The following is an 18141-nucleotide window of genomic DNA, read 5'->3' on the forward strand; positions in this document are numbered from 1 at the left end:
GGGGCAATGAGGCTTCTTTGTTGCCTAGGCAACCCCCAGCACCTGTTCAGCCAGCATACTGTCGCCATGTCCTCTCACCCTCCCCTCCCCCCGTCCCTCTCTGTTCGTTTGCTCACTTCGTGTCTCCCCCTCCTCCTCCAACGTCACCCTTGTCAATCTCTCCTTTGCTGGTGCGACTTGTTGCGAAGCACACTCACTACCTCGTTTGTTTGTGAAATTTTCCTGCAACCACATTACAAACGGTATCTTATATTGCACGACTACACTATAAGCAGTACGCATATACACTGAGCTTTATGGGAAGATAAACGGGAGTCTGGAAAGACCTAATTATATCCATTTCTGCACTATAAGTGGTCCCGTTACAAGTGGTCCGTATGAGGCATGTTGATTTGTTTTTGAGTCGTTGCACCTGAACCCACTAACTCAGCAACTAGAACGGCTTCAATGTCCACAGGAGGGCACTCACCTAGGTGCCTTGGCATCGATGGCAGCCCCCAGGGTGGGGAACTGCTCCTCGCTAGTGAAGTCGTAGTTTTGGCGGACGGGTCGACGGGACCCCTGCGTGCCAGAGGTACGCGCCGCAGAGGCGGCAGCACCTGAGCGCAGGTGTGGTGGCCGGTATGCACCACGGACCTCCTTGGGCTCAGTCTCTGCTGTGGAAGAATGCACCAAGAGATGCCGAAAGGATGCACACTCCATTACACTAGGTGACTTGCAATGAAATTTCACTTTGGATAAATTTGCTATACATGAGTAGTACAGTTGAAGCCCCTTAAACAATATCTCAGTGCCAAGATAATCCCTTCTTATAACAGGGTTGCAAGAGAAAAACAGAAGGGACAAATATCCAAACATTTTAATTAGACAAAGAAGTACAATCAAAGCCACTTATCGCATTACCACCAACAATACTCGAATGTAACAATATTGGCTACAACAAATCTGGCTGCTGGGTGTCTGCACTGCAAAAGAGAATAAAAGGAATGCAAAATCCAGAAAAAGAAAAATAAGCCGGTGCGGCAGAGGTGTGGGGCACACAGGCGAGTGTGGCGTGCCTACTATTGCATGCCTTTTATTGCCCTGGTAGCTTGAAAAATTTGTTGATGTGCATTTGTACAGCGTTCTGCTTGCATGTGATAATGTATGCTTTACTTTTGGCTCGGCTCATGTCATTAGTGTACCCTGATGGTAGCATCATCGGTGCTTGCGTCAATTCAGAGGTCGTTGGCAGCACAGGTACTTGCTCTCCTTTTTTGAGTTGTCCGAACCTGAGATCACTTGATGGCAGATTTTATCGATTAAGTTGATGCAGAAGGCCAGCTCATCAATGTCAGCGAATCATTTAAACATTATCTCAGTGGGAATTGCAATCCCAGTGGTGCACAGGTCATCGATCTCAAAGTATAAGAAAGGGGACTGATCAGTCATGCTGTTGTCTTCAGATGAGATCACCGTCTGAGTACACAGGGTGAAGTCTTAGGCCGAAAAATAGAGGTGTGTGAATACAGAATGTTAGAGTGAATTGAACTGAGAAAGAAAAAAAAAACTTTGAATATTGAATCGAGTACTTATCAGAAAATTTATCATGAAGTTGAATGCTTACAAATTTTGTGCAAGAAACCACATTGTTGCACATGCTCAGGAATCTAGTGGCATTGCATAACAAGAATGCTGCAAGCTATCAGTACCGTAGGTACCTAGGAACCAAGATGTGCAGTATGGTCTGCTATTATTAAAGGGAACACCGAATTCGGATGCCAGCACTGCTTACAGCTCAGTCCCGCATGATGGTGTGGAATTTTTTTTTTTATTGACTGAATGCAAGTTGAACAGAATCAAGTGCTTTCTGGACCTCTGAAGCTCAAGAAGCAATTGAGTTACGTTGTACTGAATTTTTATGCCATTTTAAGTTTAATAGTGGAATTGTGCTCTATGGGAATCTTATTGCATAGCTAATTTCCTCTTCAAGGTTTTTCTCCAAAATACAGAAGGGTTTTCCCAATTTTAAGGACATGTGGGTATTGCAGGTTATCATCAGCTCTTGAACGCCAAGCTACAAGGCAGATGAGAGTGCGGACTACGCATCATGTCACTTGATCAAACATTCACGTGCAGCCAGCATTGTCGCTGTGTGAGTAGATCTTTGTTTGCACTGATGGCAAAGAGCAGGGGTCTGGTCAAAGCAGAGCAGGGCAAAGACCATGTTAAGCTCACACAAGGCCCTAGTCACATGACACTTTCGTGCCCACCGTGTAAATCAAAAACAAGTCATGTGAGGGGTTGCTCAAAGCTAACACACACACACACACATGTATATATTCATGTGTGTCTATGAACGGCGTCCGGAGGCAGAGGTTGCTGCACGGTGTGTTGCAAAGGTGGTGGCCATAAGCAACATTGGTGCCATCCTGTACACTCGCTTACGTTGGTGAGGCAGTTTGCTAACTTTCCCAGTATCATGCACCTGCTGCAAATAGATCAGCATCGATTCGGCACAAAACCGTAACTTTAGTCACTAATGCCTGACGAAGCACTGCCCATTAGGCATACATTTTTCTGTGAAACCCAGTTACTTCTGTTCACTCATCATCTGCATACTATACTTGACAAACACTCCAAGATAGACTGCATTTTTTTTTTACTTTGTGAACGCCTTTGAAAAAGGTAATCATGCCTTACTAATGTTTAAAACCTCCTCACTCAATCTGGACTGTAACATACTGTCTTGGCTCGAATGCTTTCCAACAAACCGCCTCCAGTACGCCCCAATTAATGGCCATAACTCACCTGAAATAAATGTAACATTGGGAGTACCACAGGGTTCAGTTTTAGGCCCACTTTTGTTTTTAATATATATTAATGATTTGCCTAACTGTGTTTTTTCTTCTGTGCATATGCATGCCGACGCCTGTGCACTTTACAGGGAAATACGTAACGACGATGATAAAAAGGTCTTGCAGACGGACTTAAATACCGTTGCAAGTTGGTGCGATAACTGGCTCATGAATTTAAATCCTAACAAATGCAAACTAATGACTGTTTCTTGGCAGTACGATAGCTCTTCAACATACAAACTAGGCGATATCAAACTTGACCATGTATAATCATACTCGTACTTGGGGGTTACTATTACCTACAATATAACGTGGAATACTCTTATTACTATGATCAGTAACAGTGCTAACCACACATTAGGATACTTATGACGTAACTGCAATAAAGCCCCACCTCCCCTCAAAATGCTTCTATACAAAACTCTTGTGCGCTCTAAGTTAGCATATGCCGCTGCTATCTGGAACCCTCATCGTGCAAATTTAATTAGGTCTCTAAAATTAATTCAGAATAACGCTGAATGTTTATTTCTTTCTAATTAACATCGTACAACAAGTATAACAGCAATAACACACGCTTTATCACTGCCATTTCTGTCACTCCGTCGTAAGTATTTCCACCTTATCCTCTTTTATAAGGTCTTCCATCATTCATCACTACGTACCGAGCTTATCACGCCATCCACTTATCGCTCATCACGGATTGACCACAAACACAAAGTTAAAGGTATTTTTTTGCAACACAAACACATTTTATTTTTCCTTTATACCGCGCACATCAAATGATTGGAACCACCTACCGACGACATTGTTTCCATTTCTGATGATTCTCTTTTTTCCCATTCTTTTTGTGCGCACTGGCATTGTGATAGCCCTGCTTAATCATCTTGTGTATCTCTCCTCCCCTATTTTCTTTTTACATGCGTCGTGATGCCTGCAATTTCTTTTGCGTTCTCACATTTTTTTTTCTTTCTTTCTCCTGTTTTATTCCTCCCTTTCCCAAATTTCTCTTACGCTCATATTTTGCCACTAATATTGTATAACATGCAGTGTTTATTTCTGTTCAGTTCAGTTATATTTGTTTTAGTACCATTCTGTTATATTTAATTTCCCTTTTACAATTTGTCGCTAATACTGTATAACGCTGCACGTTTCATTCTGTTCTTTATTGTTTATATGTTGTCATCCACTCCCCTCTGCAACGCCTCAGCGATTGGGGGCATTGAAAATAAATAAAATAAATGGTTTCACTGATACCTGTTGAAGCGGCATTTGTGTCCATGGGTAAGCATACCAAGTTTGTCTGTGGGCTTACACTTGAATGGATAGAAAGCTCCAAAGTGCATGAATATGTGCGTGTGTGTGTGAGCGTGTGTGAACATGCACATCTGATGTGATATGCGTGGCTTCCAGCGGCTAATCGGCCTAATCTTTGCACATGTCATCATGCTTTCCAAAATTTGTGTTGCTTTTGTCACTGTTCACTCTGTCCGGCAGATGAACACTGTACCGACTAAGACCGTGCGCCGTAAAAGAGCTGCGCGCATTAAGGCACCAACTACTCTGGATGTTTCACCAAATATACCGAATATTAGAAAAATCGAATAGTAGATATTCGATTCAGTGATATTAGAGCATTCGTACACTCTTTGTGAAAACAGTTGCGATGCGTATCTTGTTGCGACCTCCCAGGTGTTTGAAAGCATACTGACAGCAGACACGAGATCAACATATGTAACCTTTACCACTTTCAAGATTTTCACCTTATTTTTGAGGAAATCCTAAATTGTCTGCTTGGAAATGCCACACTCCTTGCCCACGTCAGCTTGCGACCGGCCGCTCTCAGCTTGCTCGATAAAGGTGGCTTTCTTTTTTGTCGTCAACCTATGGTAGTGCTTTCAATGCTTTGAAGCCAGCGGTGAGGATGACGAAGGCGGAGTTCAGTGCCATTGCCGATACAGTAAAAGCTTGTTAATTCGACACCTGCCAATTCAGAAATTCGGATAATTCAGACGGCTTTTTTTGTCCCGGCCAAAGTGCATGTTAGTCTATAAGACCAAACCTGCGTTAATTCGTCAGAATTCGGCCCCGCACCGCTTAACTCGGACAAATGCGGATGGCTGCCGGTACACGAAAGTGGGGTAAAGCAGCGCTGGCACCACTGGAGGGAAACCGAAACCTGAGAGGCACCCCCCCCCCCCCATCGTCATCAATTACCGTATTTACTCGCATGATGATTGCACTTTATTGTAAAAAATATTGACGCAAATTCAGGGGTGCGATTATTACAGGTTAAATTTCCCGAAAAAAAATTTTTTTCATCCCGCATTTGTTGCGGGATGACAACAGGTCAACAAATAGGTGGCTGCCGCTGTATGTAGTGCGGAACACCAAAACAAAAATGGCGGCCGGCGGAGCAATCCGAACGCGCCGAACGCAATTTTTTCTTCTTCTCGTGAGTACATTATGTGCATTGAAACAGTTTCTTCCATATCAGTAATGAATAATATTATTAATATTCGGCAAGTTTGCGACAGTAACGTAGCCATGTCCACTTTGAGGGGACAGAAACAGATGGGCGCACTTAGCTGCTAGTGACATAGGAACACATGGCGGGCATGCTGCAGAAACTGCGGCATTTGTCTTCACTACTATCCTAATATGGCACGTTTCCGCTAAGGGTGGGCTAATATCTTAGCTGTGTTACAAGCGTCGGCATATGAATAGGGTACACTTCTGACGTATCAGTGTAAACGTGGCTGCTATCATTGCCCCTTGCGATTTGTTGTGTGGGCCCACGAGTGCAGAGGAGAAGAATCGAAAGGCACCTTTTTTGTTGTTGACCACAACCATTATAAAGCCTACACATAATAAAGGCAAGTTTGGTTGTAGCTTTCTTTTTACACGGAAGTGCGGAAAGTGATGAAAGGAATGAAATGGGGCATCTGCTTAAGAATGTTTGGTGTGTGCAGACCACTTGGTTTATCTTGAAGAGTTGTTCGCATAGCATTCAACAGATGGTAAGTGCGATCATTATTAGCTAGACTTGGCACATGACATATCACTGCGGCAAGTTCAGGGTGTAATCATTACACAGGAAATTAAAAAAAAGTGAATTTTGACGACCAAATTCAGGGGTGCAATCATTATGCGAGTAAATACGGTAGTGGGGGCCAGATCACAGCGTCACCGAACGGCGGTGTCTTCTTTCTTTGCTCCACTGCGCCTTTGACACCATTTTCCCTTGTGTTGTCGAGTCGGCATCATCTCTTCTTGCGGAGTTTTCATTTTTCATTGTGACCGTGTTTTGCATGCCACCGCCATCATGCGCTACAGTGATGGCAATGCTGGCAGAGCGGCAGAAGTACGAAGCCAAGAACTTGGTGACTACGGTGGAAATTTTGCAGGCTTTGAAGAACGGCAAATCGCGACAGCACGTTATGACTAAGCACAATGTGAAGCGGAGTACGTTGGGAACGTATGTGAAAATTGAACAACAGATTCTCCAAGCCTTCGAAAGCAAGAACTTTCATGCATCAAGAAAGCGGCTGTAAAGCGCAGCTCATCCCCAGCTCGAAGAAGCTTTGCTCCAGTGGGTTACTGTCTGTTGCAACGTGCATCTACCTTTGAGCGGACCTCTCATCATGGCACAAGGTGAGAAGTACGCTGCAATGATGAACAGTGAATCGTTCAGAGCTTCAGAAGGGTGGTTCGCGAGGTTTCGGAAGAGACACAAACTCGTCTTCAGAAGTGTGTGTAGCAAAAAGGCCAGTGTTGACGAAAGCGTGACCACCCAGCGGAAAAATGTGAAGCTGCTTAAGCACATCGCCGCATACAAACCAAGCGACGTGTTCAATGCAGACAAAACTGCTCTAATTTTCAGAGCTCTGCCCGACAAGAAGGTGACCTTCATAGGAGACCCCCGTGCATTGGTAGCAAGAAGTGCAAGCAAAGGATAACTGCGCCTCTTGCCGCCAATATGACTGGCATGGAGCGCGTCATCGGGAAGGCACTTAAACCACATTGTTTTAAAAACATCAAAAGCCTTCCTGTCGAGTACAGAGCGAACAGGAAGGCTTGGATGACCTCGGCTTTTTCGAGGCTGGCTGCAGCAATTAGACCGGCACTTCACATCTAAGGACCGCAAGATAATTATGGTTGTTGACAACTGCAGTGCACATAACTGTACAGTCTAACTGAAGAGCGTCAAGGTAATTTTTTTTGCCGCCCAACACTACATGTGCCCTTCAGCCGATGGGCTAGGGTATCATTCACTACGTGAAGTTGAAGTATGGAAAGCACCTGCTACAGTGAATGATCTTATGCTCAGAAGTTGGAAAGCTGTATGAAGTGGACTTACTCGGTGCAGTACACATCATCGCCCACGTCTGGAAAAATACACCTCCGCTAGTCATCGCTGAATGTTTTCAGCACAGTGATTTTGTGCGGCCCGAGCATGCGGCACTAGCTGACGAGGTGTCAGCCGAATCCACCGATGATGAATGCTCGACCTTCGATGCTGTCCTTCCCACAGATGTGACCCTTCAGGACTACATCGCGATTGAGGTTTGTGTCGCCACGACTGGTCTCCTGACCGATGAAGAAATTATTAATGATGTCACGAACGCCTGGGAAGACCATGATTCAGACGAAGAGTCATGCGTGGAGGTGCAGCCACAACCTCATCGCACCTCACGAGAAGTCACAGGGGCGCTTCTGATATTGGAGGACGTTTGCCTGAGCACTTCCAACAGTTTGCGGGCTGTTGGCCACTTGGAAGAGTTAAGAGAAATTGTGATGTCAGCCGGAATCTGCATGAAAAAGCAGACGACTATTGCAAAATACTTCAGTAAATAAAGGTATGCTTCTCCAACTTGATATTAATGTTGTTTTTTCTGTTCATTCGTTAATTCGGCATTCTGATAATTCGAACATTTTTCCCGGACCCGTGAGATCTGAATTAACAAGCTTTTACTGTAGCACGGAATCTTTTTAATGAAAAACATGGCACCGAACAGCAAGAATTTTGGCAGCGAACATTGAAGCAGCTAGGTCTAGCATTGCACAGTGCACAACAGCCAGGCACGTACCCAGGATCTTTTTTGAGCAAGGGGGGGGGGGGGGGGCAACCCAAGGTAACTTTTCTATGTAAATGAGGGAGGGGGCTACCTTTACTAGTACAAATGTGAGCAACGCCCCCCATTCGCCGAAAAAACGCGTAAACCCATAAAAGAGAAACGAATGAAGGTGCATTTTACAGGTACACCTGTGCGATACACCTCTCCTTTACATGGCAAACAAAGCACCACGTCAAATGGACTCGCACAGAAAAGAAGTGCAGGAAGAACACTGCCAAGAAAAAATAAAGAAGCCTCCAGAAAGTGTAAAGATTAATTTAGTAGAATAGAACTTAAAAACAGCAGTTGGAAACAAAGGCACACGTACCACGCGAAGTTGCGTTACTCCGCCAGCCAATCACAAAAGCAAACAAAATCGTCGTCATGCGGCCTTTTTAAACATGGCATCGTACTTGATACCTCCGGAGCTTCTGCTGTTCTTGAAGAGTCTTCTCATCGGCGGAAGCAATGAGGTGTGCCACAGACATGGACAAAATATATAAATATATTCATGCATTTCGCATGAAACTGCACTGCCAACTGAAGTAAAACTTCACAACAAATAGTTGTAGCGAAGCAAGCATGTTATTTCAGTTCAATAAAGAATTAGGCATTCGCCATTCCACTATAATAGGCGAGGGAAAATTACACGCTAATAATTTTATTTTTGTAGTTACCGTCTTATTTGGGTTACAGAAAAAAGTTTGAAGTACAAATTATTTGCAGCCTCGTGAAGGAACAGTGGCTGGCGGTTATAAGGGCGTGGGCGGGGCTTCACTGCAGACTTAAGTTAATAATAATAATAATATTTGGGGTTTTACGTGCCAAAACCACTTTCTGATTATGAGGCACGCCGTAGTGGAGGACTCCGGAAATTTTGACAACCTGGGGTTCTTTAACGTGCACCTAAATCTAAGCACACAGGTGTTTTCGCATTTCGCCCCCATCGAAATGCGGCCGCCGTGGCCGGGATTCGATCCCGCGACCTCGTGCTCAGCAGACTTAAGTTGTATCCGACTTTAGTAGCGTTTTTTTCAATTAGCTCTGGAAGAATTATACAGAAATATATATTTCTGAAACAATCACAGTTCCTTTAGGCCTCTCGTTTACTGCTCTAACAAGTTAACTGCCACAACCGACTCGTATTGTTATTTGGGAAGTTACGTAACCATGCGTGGCCGCCAGTCGCGTACAACAGCGTATGGCACAGGAAGCTGTGACTCTACACGTACTGCGCCCACCGCGGAAGGTTAGAAAAACATCTACATAAGCACAGTAGAGAAGTGGCGACGTTAAGCGTCTCGAATGATAACTGTAGAAATGTCATTCAGAACACACGGAATTGTCCTCCACTTGTGGCAGTGTTTTCTCTACTTCCCTTTTAAATTAAAAGATGTTAATCCATGAATATTTTCATAAAGAACGGTTAAATTTGTTGATTTTAACTTTTCTTTCCTGTTTGGCTGTTGCCTTGGCACTCTCCCTTGGTAGATTGCTTAATTTCTCAAATCCTTGCAACTCGTTTCCAGTTGGCAATTTTGCACGAAAAGAGCTGTGCAATTAGGGAAAAGCCAGACGAGTTAATGGGCGACAGTCATATTGCCTATGAGTGTAAAAGTTATAGCAGGATTTGATGATGGACCAGCAGAACTTTTTGTTGGGCTAGTTGGTGCATGTTACTGATGCACTAAAGCGCCAGACGGGCGACACAAGAGACACAAGTCTGTGTATCTTCTTGATGATGGACGCTGTCTCGCATTATCTTATTTTCCACTTTATCTAACCCATATCACAGGTATAAGGTTCCGAGGATCTGTCAGCGTCGCGGCGAGCCGTCACTCGAGGAAATAATGAAACAAAAAGAAAAGTTAAACGCGACTGGCATTTTCTCTGGCCCCAACTGCGCGCTAGTGCACGCCCTAAAGGACCCTGATAAAGTTTTTTATCCATCCATCTATCCAACTCGTTCCGTGTGCATACAGACCAGCTGACCATGAACCGAATCCTTTTCCTGGTCCCTGGATCAGTCTAAATGAAGAAGGTTGAGCTAACGAAGCAACAACGATGCGCGTGACCGTTGAATGAACGGTGACAACTGAATGCATCTGAAGTTATCCGTGCGGCCACCAAATTGATGAGGAAACTGGCCTTCACATCCCAGGAGACGTCGATAACTACCGCCATCCAAAAGGAGGGAAAAAGGCAGCAAAATGTTGACCGCCGAATAGCTGTCAAGTCTCAACATAGATTTGGCGGCACTTTAGAAATGTGTGTGAGATGTGGTGGCGTGGGCGGCGCGGGGAGGGCCCAGTCCCCCCCTTGGGTACGTGCCTGACAACAGCACTAAACTACTGCACACCAAACACAATGTGGCCAAACACAAATGGCTATGGCTGGATACAGCTGCCAGCAGATTGGCGTGCAAGAGTGCTGGTTTGAGGCTACAAGATAATCAAAACAGCTGTGATGGTAGCTCCGAATGTTGCTATGGGACTGCAGTCACAGTAAAAAGCCTGAAACATCAGACGGCGAAGGGTTTCATCGTCTGAAATTTCAAATTTCCTTGTACAGTCCCCGACTGATTATTTAGAAACTGATAATTACGACATGCTTGGTTATTCGGGCAGCTCCATTGCCTCGCCACAGGCCCCATAGAGTCAACATATTAGAGCAACCAAAATTTTCACACACAGTACAGCGTGTCATACATTAATTCAGACTTCAAATGCATGGCTGTGTGCTAATTTGGTCACCGAATCATACAGAAGTTGAGATTTTTGTCGCTGACCTTGTTTCCGGCGCCTCCTCGAAACCAAAGCTAGCAAAGCCTAGTTTATCTAGTACTTGCTGACTGTGCCCAAACCTAAAGGCAAGCCAAGCCAGTAAGTCAAAGGCTATTGTCACTAGAAATTCTAGAAACGTTGATAAAGGCTACATTTGCGATATGAGGTGTGAATTCCATTCTGCTCTTATCATCCACCGTTAATGGCCGATACCAGTGATAACACGGGTGGAGTGTCGCTGACAACTGATGAAGCGTGAGAAGTGTGAAAAGAAATAGAATAAAAGGCATCGCTGGAAAATCGATGCTGCAGACTATTCAGGCCAAAGGCAAGCATACGTGTGAATAGCAACATGTTCACAAACTTGGGATGCATCCCCAGATGATCACTTTCAAAGATACTTTCACTTTCACAATACTTTGTGACTAGCACCGAACGCGTGAACGGGCGGCGGTGTTTCCACACTGTGGTAAGCTAGCATGCCAGGCAATTTGCCAAGTACGCCATCACTCATATGCCGATGTGTCTTATGATAGCGTGCTTGGCATTGTGCCAAGATTGTCATTGTTCATAGATGCTGATGTATCTTGCACTAGTCACACCAAATTGAAGGTATCCCCGAGAGTGATGACTGTAAAATATGGCACACCTTTCTTGGCCACTTGTAGAATAAGCTCACCAATTTTCTAGCGAATCCAGTATTTTGGAGTCCCAATTATTTGGCCACTTTGAATTATTGGTTGGCGACTTTACATCGCCTCTATGGGATACGTAGCGGTGCTGCAAAGGCATCCGAATTATCAGGCATGTCTAAAATATCAGTTGAGTGTATTTCTGCATATCTATAAACTGATATAAGTTATACATAACAGGAAGCGCCAGAGGAATCTAAAACCATATCTCTGACAAAAAAATTGCAGGATTTACCTCGTTAAGCCTGACCAGACTGCACTTTTTAATTATTTTCAATGTTGCCAAAACTACCCCTCTGGCATTATTCATGGTTATGTTACTTTAGTACAAATATGGCAATTAAAATACTGCTGTGCCAACCTGTCTTCGGCGGTGGTGCTTGTGGCTCGGGTTCGGGGGGTGGCGAAGATGGCTCCTCTGCCGCGGCAGCCTGCTGCTGCTGTTGCTGCTGCTGCAGTTGTTGCTGCTGCACCTTCCAGGGTCCAGACTGCTGGTCGCCGGCTTGCTGCGAGTCCTCACCGTCTTCGTCCAGCTGCTCCCTTGCTGCCTCTTCTTCCTTCTCTTTTTCCCTGCACAAAAAGCGAGAGCTGTTAAGCTTAGACATGCCACAGAGGATTGACTAATGGCCTTTAATGATCCAAAACCAGCACAGGAGCAGGAGATGCTATAGTGGAGGACTATGTGCGGTCATGATCGTGCTACAGTATAAAAAAATTTAGCTGAACCCATCTCATAATGGCTGTTGACGATAATGCATCTAGCATTGAATCAATATAGCAGCACAATGTATTGCAACCATAAAGGAGAGTTACATATGAGGCGTGTACTGCAGTGAGATTCCTCTTTCCCGCTGCTATAAGAACACTCAGCACCATAGAGAGCTGCTGCCTCGAAGCCTGCGCATTGCCTCTAAAATGCATGACGCACCGGTGCGCGTGAATGCCGAGAAACACGTCATGAGGCAACCGGGCTACTCCCTCTAGATTCTTTTTGGACACGCTGCACTACCTAGAGGCTCTGCCGAGAAGTCCATGCATGGCCCCAGAGAGAAGTGTGGCATGCTGGTGCCTGCGAATGCTGAGAATCGGTTCCTCGTTTGCAGCACACTCAGTGGAACATACTGAGTGACCCAAGTTGGCCAGAGGTTCATTGAAGAGCAGCACATAACCAGTGCATTATTGGCACTGCTAGCTAAAGCATTGATGTGAAAGGCGTCCACTGAAAAGTGGCAACTACCCAGTCCATTTGTGGTATAGCCTGTTGGTGTGTTGGGTTGCTGTCCTTGTGGGTTTGATTCCGCTCAACTACGGAGAAATTTAAAAGATGTTTCTCGTCATTGTGGAGCGGCACATTCCCAATGGCACATACCTTGTTACTAAAGTTGGTGTCAGAGACGTTCATTGAAGAATGGCACACACCTACTGGCATATATCCAGTGATCAAAGTTGCGTTAAAGAGGTTCATTCAGCACAGACTGAGTGGCATGTACCCAGTGTGCCAAGTTGGCATGAAAGAGTTTCTTCAAACAGATGTACCTACCCAGTCCTACATCTACAGTGACCCACGTCAGTGTGAATGAGATTCGTTGAAGAGACGCACGTATGTACACACAGCCACATACTCAGTGACCCAATTGGTCCAATGGTTGGTTTCAAACCCTGTTACACAGCAGCTCAATGCACTACCAATTCGACCACAGACTAACCTAGAGACCCACGTAAGCAGGAAAACTGTTATATACTATATGAATAAATAGTTGGCCTCTGGAAAGTGCGTGAGGTACCCTAAGAATGTTAATGCATTAAGAAGCTTGGGCTAGCAATACCAACTATCACTGGGTTATTTTCCAGTACTGACCCGCCTGATGAGTTTCCCTGTGCACCAAAGTGAAATGCCAATGGCAAGCCTAGGCCCATAAGCAAGACCCTCATGGTCCTGCATCATTCTTATGCAAGATAACTGCCACTCCCATTGCCAAGGGCAGCAAGCCAGCATACAAGGGCTATATTTGGGATGTACTGCTCTAAACCCTCACCAATTAGCTAACCTGGTGGAAGCAGAGAAGATGAGAGCGAGTGTTGGTGGGCACATTTCCTGTTAGCATTATTTTCAGGTCGTCTAGCCGCCAAGACTAATGTGACATGGAACACTGCACTGTGACAGCAGACAATGTGCAGGATGTAAAAGATGACACACAGGACACACAATAGTGAGTGTTTACTGTATTCATTTCATACTAGCGTACTTACACAAGGCTAAGCAACTCTATTCGTTTTGCCATAAACATGAATAAAATGGGAAAGAATGCACAGATGAACTAAAAACATAATTGAGACCAAGCAAGAAATGCCACTTCCCGACAATCTCAGACAGTATACAGAGTAAAGTTAGTTAAACTAATGAAAAAAAAAACTTAAGGTTGTCTGAATAAATTATGCACATAACTACCCCGATTATTACACCAACTCACTTTGGCAACGAAATGAGCCCCATAAGTCACTCATTGAGCTGTTGCTGCTCATTGCTCCAATTATCCCACAGAAAACAACTATCTGATCCATCAAGCCTTTCCAGTAGACCTAAGCACGATTAACCTCTTCCATTACTGCTGTCAGTGACATCCTGGACTTGCACGACGCCGGGATGCCACAAGACAACAGAGAGGCTCTGGATGGAGGGACTCTGCTCAGCAAACCATCAGCAATTCGAGCTGAATAAAGCTTTGTTCTCTCTCTTTCCTCTATACTCTCCATTCACGGCAAGCATATTTGTGTACGTGACTTTTTTGCCTATTCTGTCAGGTGGTGGAAAAGAAAGAAAGCATGGACATTTAGCTGTGGGTAAATTGAAGACTCTGCTTATTCAATGTGCTTCTATTTCACTTCATTATGCAGAGTGTCACAACACATGACCACTTTACTAATGGCACCACCATGTATGACAGGAAGTTCAATAGGACGCGTCCCATTAGCAGTGGTGAAGAAAGTTTTCTCACAATGCCTGCAACATAGGCATGTGCCTTGACTCAGCATTTAAATTCATATTATAGAGAAACATGCCACAATTGACTGTGTACTAAATCAAGGATCAGTTACTTTAGAATTGCAAACACTCAATATTATATAAACAATAAATTATCCTATCACCTTGAATTTATTCCTATAAAGTCTGCAGCACCTGGGATTAAAGTTAGGCGACTGTGACACATTTTAAAATAACTTGTTTTAGGGCTAATTGATTGGTAAAGCCATCACAGCACAAATACAACAGACAAAAAGAATGCCAGACTGGACACCGCAAGCACCTCTCGTGTCTGGTCTTGTGTTCTTTGTGTCTATTTTATTTGTGCTAAAATGGTTTCACCATGTGGCAACTTTATTGGCACTTCCTTATAACTTGTGACTGAAGAGGCTGTCACAACATCGGCTCAAAACACTGACTGACAAAAAAAAAAAAAGAAAAGAAATATTAAGCTAGGTCAATAGACCCCACTTTTCAAGAAGCCCAGCTTTTTTTTTTTTTTTTAGCAGAAGCTTAGTAAGCCAGTAAAGACACAAAAATGAATTACATATAGTTACACCGCACTGAAAATCCTGCAGCAGATGTCACAAGTTGAAAGCAATAAAGAAAGATTACACAGCATTCAAAAGTGGACAATGAGCCAATGGAGAATTTTCTGGCAACTTTTGGCATAATGTGAGCAAAATGCCCGACAATGCCATGAAACCGAACACACCATGGTTGACTTTCGAATATGAAAAAAAAAAAAAGTCCATGATTCTCTGCTATAACCTCTTCCCACCAGTGACATACAAAGAATGCTCAGCCAGTACAAACTAATCCAATGTCTATCACGAGTGTCTGAGGTCTGTTCATGAATTTATGCCCAGCAACTCACCCCAATCATCTGGGCTTGTTAAGAAATTATCACTCAGAAACCATCATGTATGTAAAGGGACATACAACCATTCTTATTTCATTGTGACCAACAAACCTCACACATAAATCACTGCTAAAGTATAAATGAACAGAGCACTAAATTTCACAATGTATTAAATGAGAAGAAAGGGGGTTAAACCGAAGGGCCCGATTTTTATTAGTCATATCATAAGAAGCTAACAGTGACACCAAGGACAACATAGGGAAAATTACTTGTGCTTAAGAAATGAAATAAAGCAACAATAAATTAATGGAAGTGAAAGTGGATGTAAAAACAACTTGTTGCAGGTGGGGAACAATCCTAAAAAATTGGGCCCCTCTGTTAAACCCCTTTCTTCTCATTTATTACATAGCGAGGGTCTCGAATCTGGCAACATTGATGCCTTCAGGTAGCATGTGGGGGTTTATTGACCGGTTGCCTTCACCCAATAATATCAATCTCGTGACGCCTGCGGCATAGAGGATATTCCACATCTGCCGCCAAAGTTTGAGTGGTGGCGCTGGGTAACACTCCCAGGGTTCTACCAGGAAACAAATACCCAAGAAAGTGGATGGGTAAAAGGCACCACAGTAGCTCAATTGGTAGAGCATCGCACGCATAATGCTAAGGTTGTGGGATCGTTCCCCACCTGCGGCAAGTTGTTTTTTCATCCACTTTCATTTTCATTACTTTATCGTTTCTTTATTTCATTTATTAAGCACAAGTAATTTACCCTATGTTGTCCTTGGTGTCAGTGTTTGTTGGCTTCTTATTTCATGATGTATGACAGTTATGGTTCACCTGAATGGTAGTAACACTTCATATTCAACTTAGCCAATGTTTTCTCTGCACTCTGCAGAGAAAAAGTACTCTGCACCCACATATAGTCCAAATGAAAAACATTAGCTTACGCAAGATTAATGTATGCCCACCCTTGTACCAAGCACAAGCTTTGACATGTAGGACTTGTTTTCACACCATATTTTAGACTCATGCTACATAAGGTATATGGGCTGAGCAATGACAAACTGTATTATCAAGACTAGTGTTGTAACTGCTTACTACAGGAGACAGTAGTATTGAAGAATAAGAGTGCTACTCAATAGCAGACTGATATGGGTGGTATTCACCCCAGCTGTTTTCAAAATGCCTTTGCCCAGGAAGCAAACTTCACTGCTATAAACTGATAACTGGAAATCAACTGTTAACAAAACGTGAAATGAAATAGAGAGGCTTCCACTTTGCACAACTATGGTGAAATGTCATAGGTGCATAGAAATGGCAGAGCACTGTCCCAGCTATAAAAACTGGCACACAACTAAATCAAAAGAGATAAATGTAGGGCCCATGGCTGAAAACTAGAGCAGTGTGCACCTCATAGAGAAACCGTGTCCTGCCTGAGAGTGCTTACAAAAAAAAAAAAATGTTCTGGATGCAATGGACACAAGACACTTGCATGCAGTAAATTGAGCTTACCAAACAAGAAATAACATTGGCAGCAGTACTATACTCGCTGAATTAAACACAACAGGGAAATTTAGAGTAGAACACTGAATATGTGCAACTATTCAAGAGTGCAATGTCACATCGCTACACATCTGGTCGATAAAAAAGGTAGGAACTCTGATCTGATCATAAGCATCAAAATTAAGCCATTGTAACACTAACATTAGATGGTGGAAAAAAAGGTACATGCACTAGTCAGCCTTAAATTTATACATTTGGCTCTTTCGTATGTATGCTCACTAGCATACGCTCCTTTTCAGTCCACCATTACTAAAACTTGCAAGCAGAACGGCAGATTTAAACAGAAAAACAAGGATTTCACCTTGAGTTTTCTTTTCTTTTGCAGCATCTTGTCAGGCCCCAGCAAGCAAACTGGTTACAACTGAAAGCCCTCAATATTTAAGATAAGATTTATGTACACTACCATTGCTTTAAGTAAATACACCTGCTGACAAGTTGGTTCTCATTATAGCTAATCAGTCTGAACATATCTTCCTGGCTGATTCTGTGCTCAAAACAGAAGCTGTTTGCTACAGCCAGAAGGCATTCAGCATGAGAGCAGATGTGTTTCAAGAAATCCCAATGTGGAGCCATGTGAAGTACATCAAACCCTGAAATGCATATTAATTGATACAAGCTAACGAACAGTACAGTTACGTTTTAAAACTTGTGAAGCTGACAAGGTGACACTACAATGTGGAGCCATGTGAAGTACACAAAAACCCTGAAATGAATATTCACTGATACAAGCTAACGAGCAGCACAGTTATGTTTTAAAACTTGTGAAGCTGACAATGTGACACTAACTAAGAGAATCAGTGGCCAGAGTTCAGTGAACATTTCACATTACTGCGAACTGCTTCCACCGGTTACAATATGCATGGACAAATTAGCCGAAAACACGTACAAAGCTATGCGAGGGCCTGTCGGTTAAACCAATGAACGAAAGCCAGCTAATTCTAAAGCTGGCCAACTTGCACACTTACGCAATTGTGAGCGCCTGAATTCGCAGACCGCTGTAATCTACTTCTTTCTCCTCCTCGAAGTCATTCCACTCCTCTTCGCCCTGCAACAGTCAACACGAACAAAAGTCACAAGGATTAGCGGCCGCAGGGATGATTATCCAGTCAGCAGTACAATAAACAAGAGTAAAGACACTCGAGGTTACCGCAATGGTACACTACCCGTGTGAAGAACACAACATGCTCGTTACCCAATACACGCTGAGAGTTCTGGAGGACACATTTTCGTGAGAAAGCATATTTGTCCGGCATCGAATAGAAGGCCAG

General features: G+C 43.7%; 1 protein-coding gene across 2 annotated transcripts in view; it reads right to left on the minus strand.

Annotated features, from left to right (window-relative positions):
- The window catches only part of LOC142582432 (protein CDV3 homolog A-like), a 30390-nt gene that overhangs the window by 11824 nt on the left and 425 nt on the right, over positions 1-18141 (minus strand). Inside the window, exons 2-4 of one of the 2 annotated variants that reach the window (XM_075692146.1) lie at positions 17839-17918; positions 11788-11996; positions 470-653 (exon numbers count right to left, since the gene is read on the minus strand). In XM_075692146.1, coding sequence (XP_075548261.1) covers positions 470-653; positions 11788-11996; positions 17839-17918 — 473 coding nt within the window. Of the gene's footprint in view, positions 1-469; positions 657-11787; positions 11997-17838; positions 17919-18141 lie in introns of both variants that reach the window. The other variant, XM_075692145.1, reaches the window with a different exon arrangement.

The sequence above is a fragment of the Dermacentor variabilis genome, chromosome 5 (genome assembly GCF_050947875.1).
Source record: "Dermacentor variabilis isolate Ectoservices chromosome 5, ASM5094787v1, whole genome shotgun sequence".
Classification (NCBI taxonomy): domain Eukaryota; kingdom Metazoa; phylum Arthropoda; class Arachnida; order Ixodida; family Ixodidae; genus Dermacentor; species Dermacentor variabilis.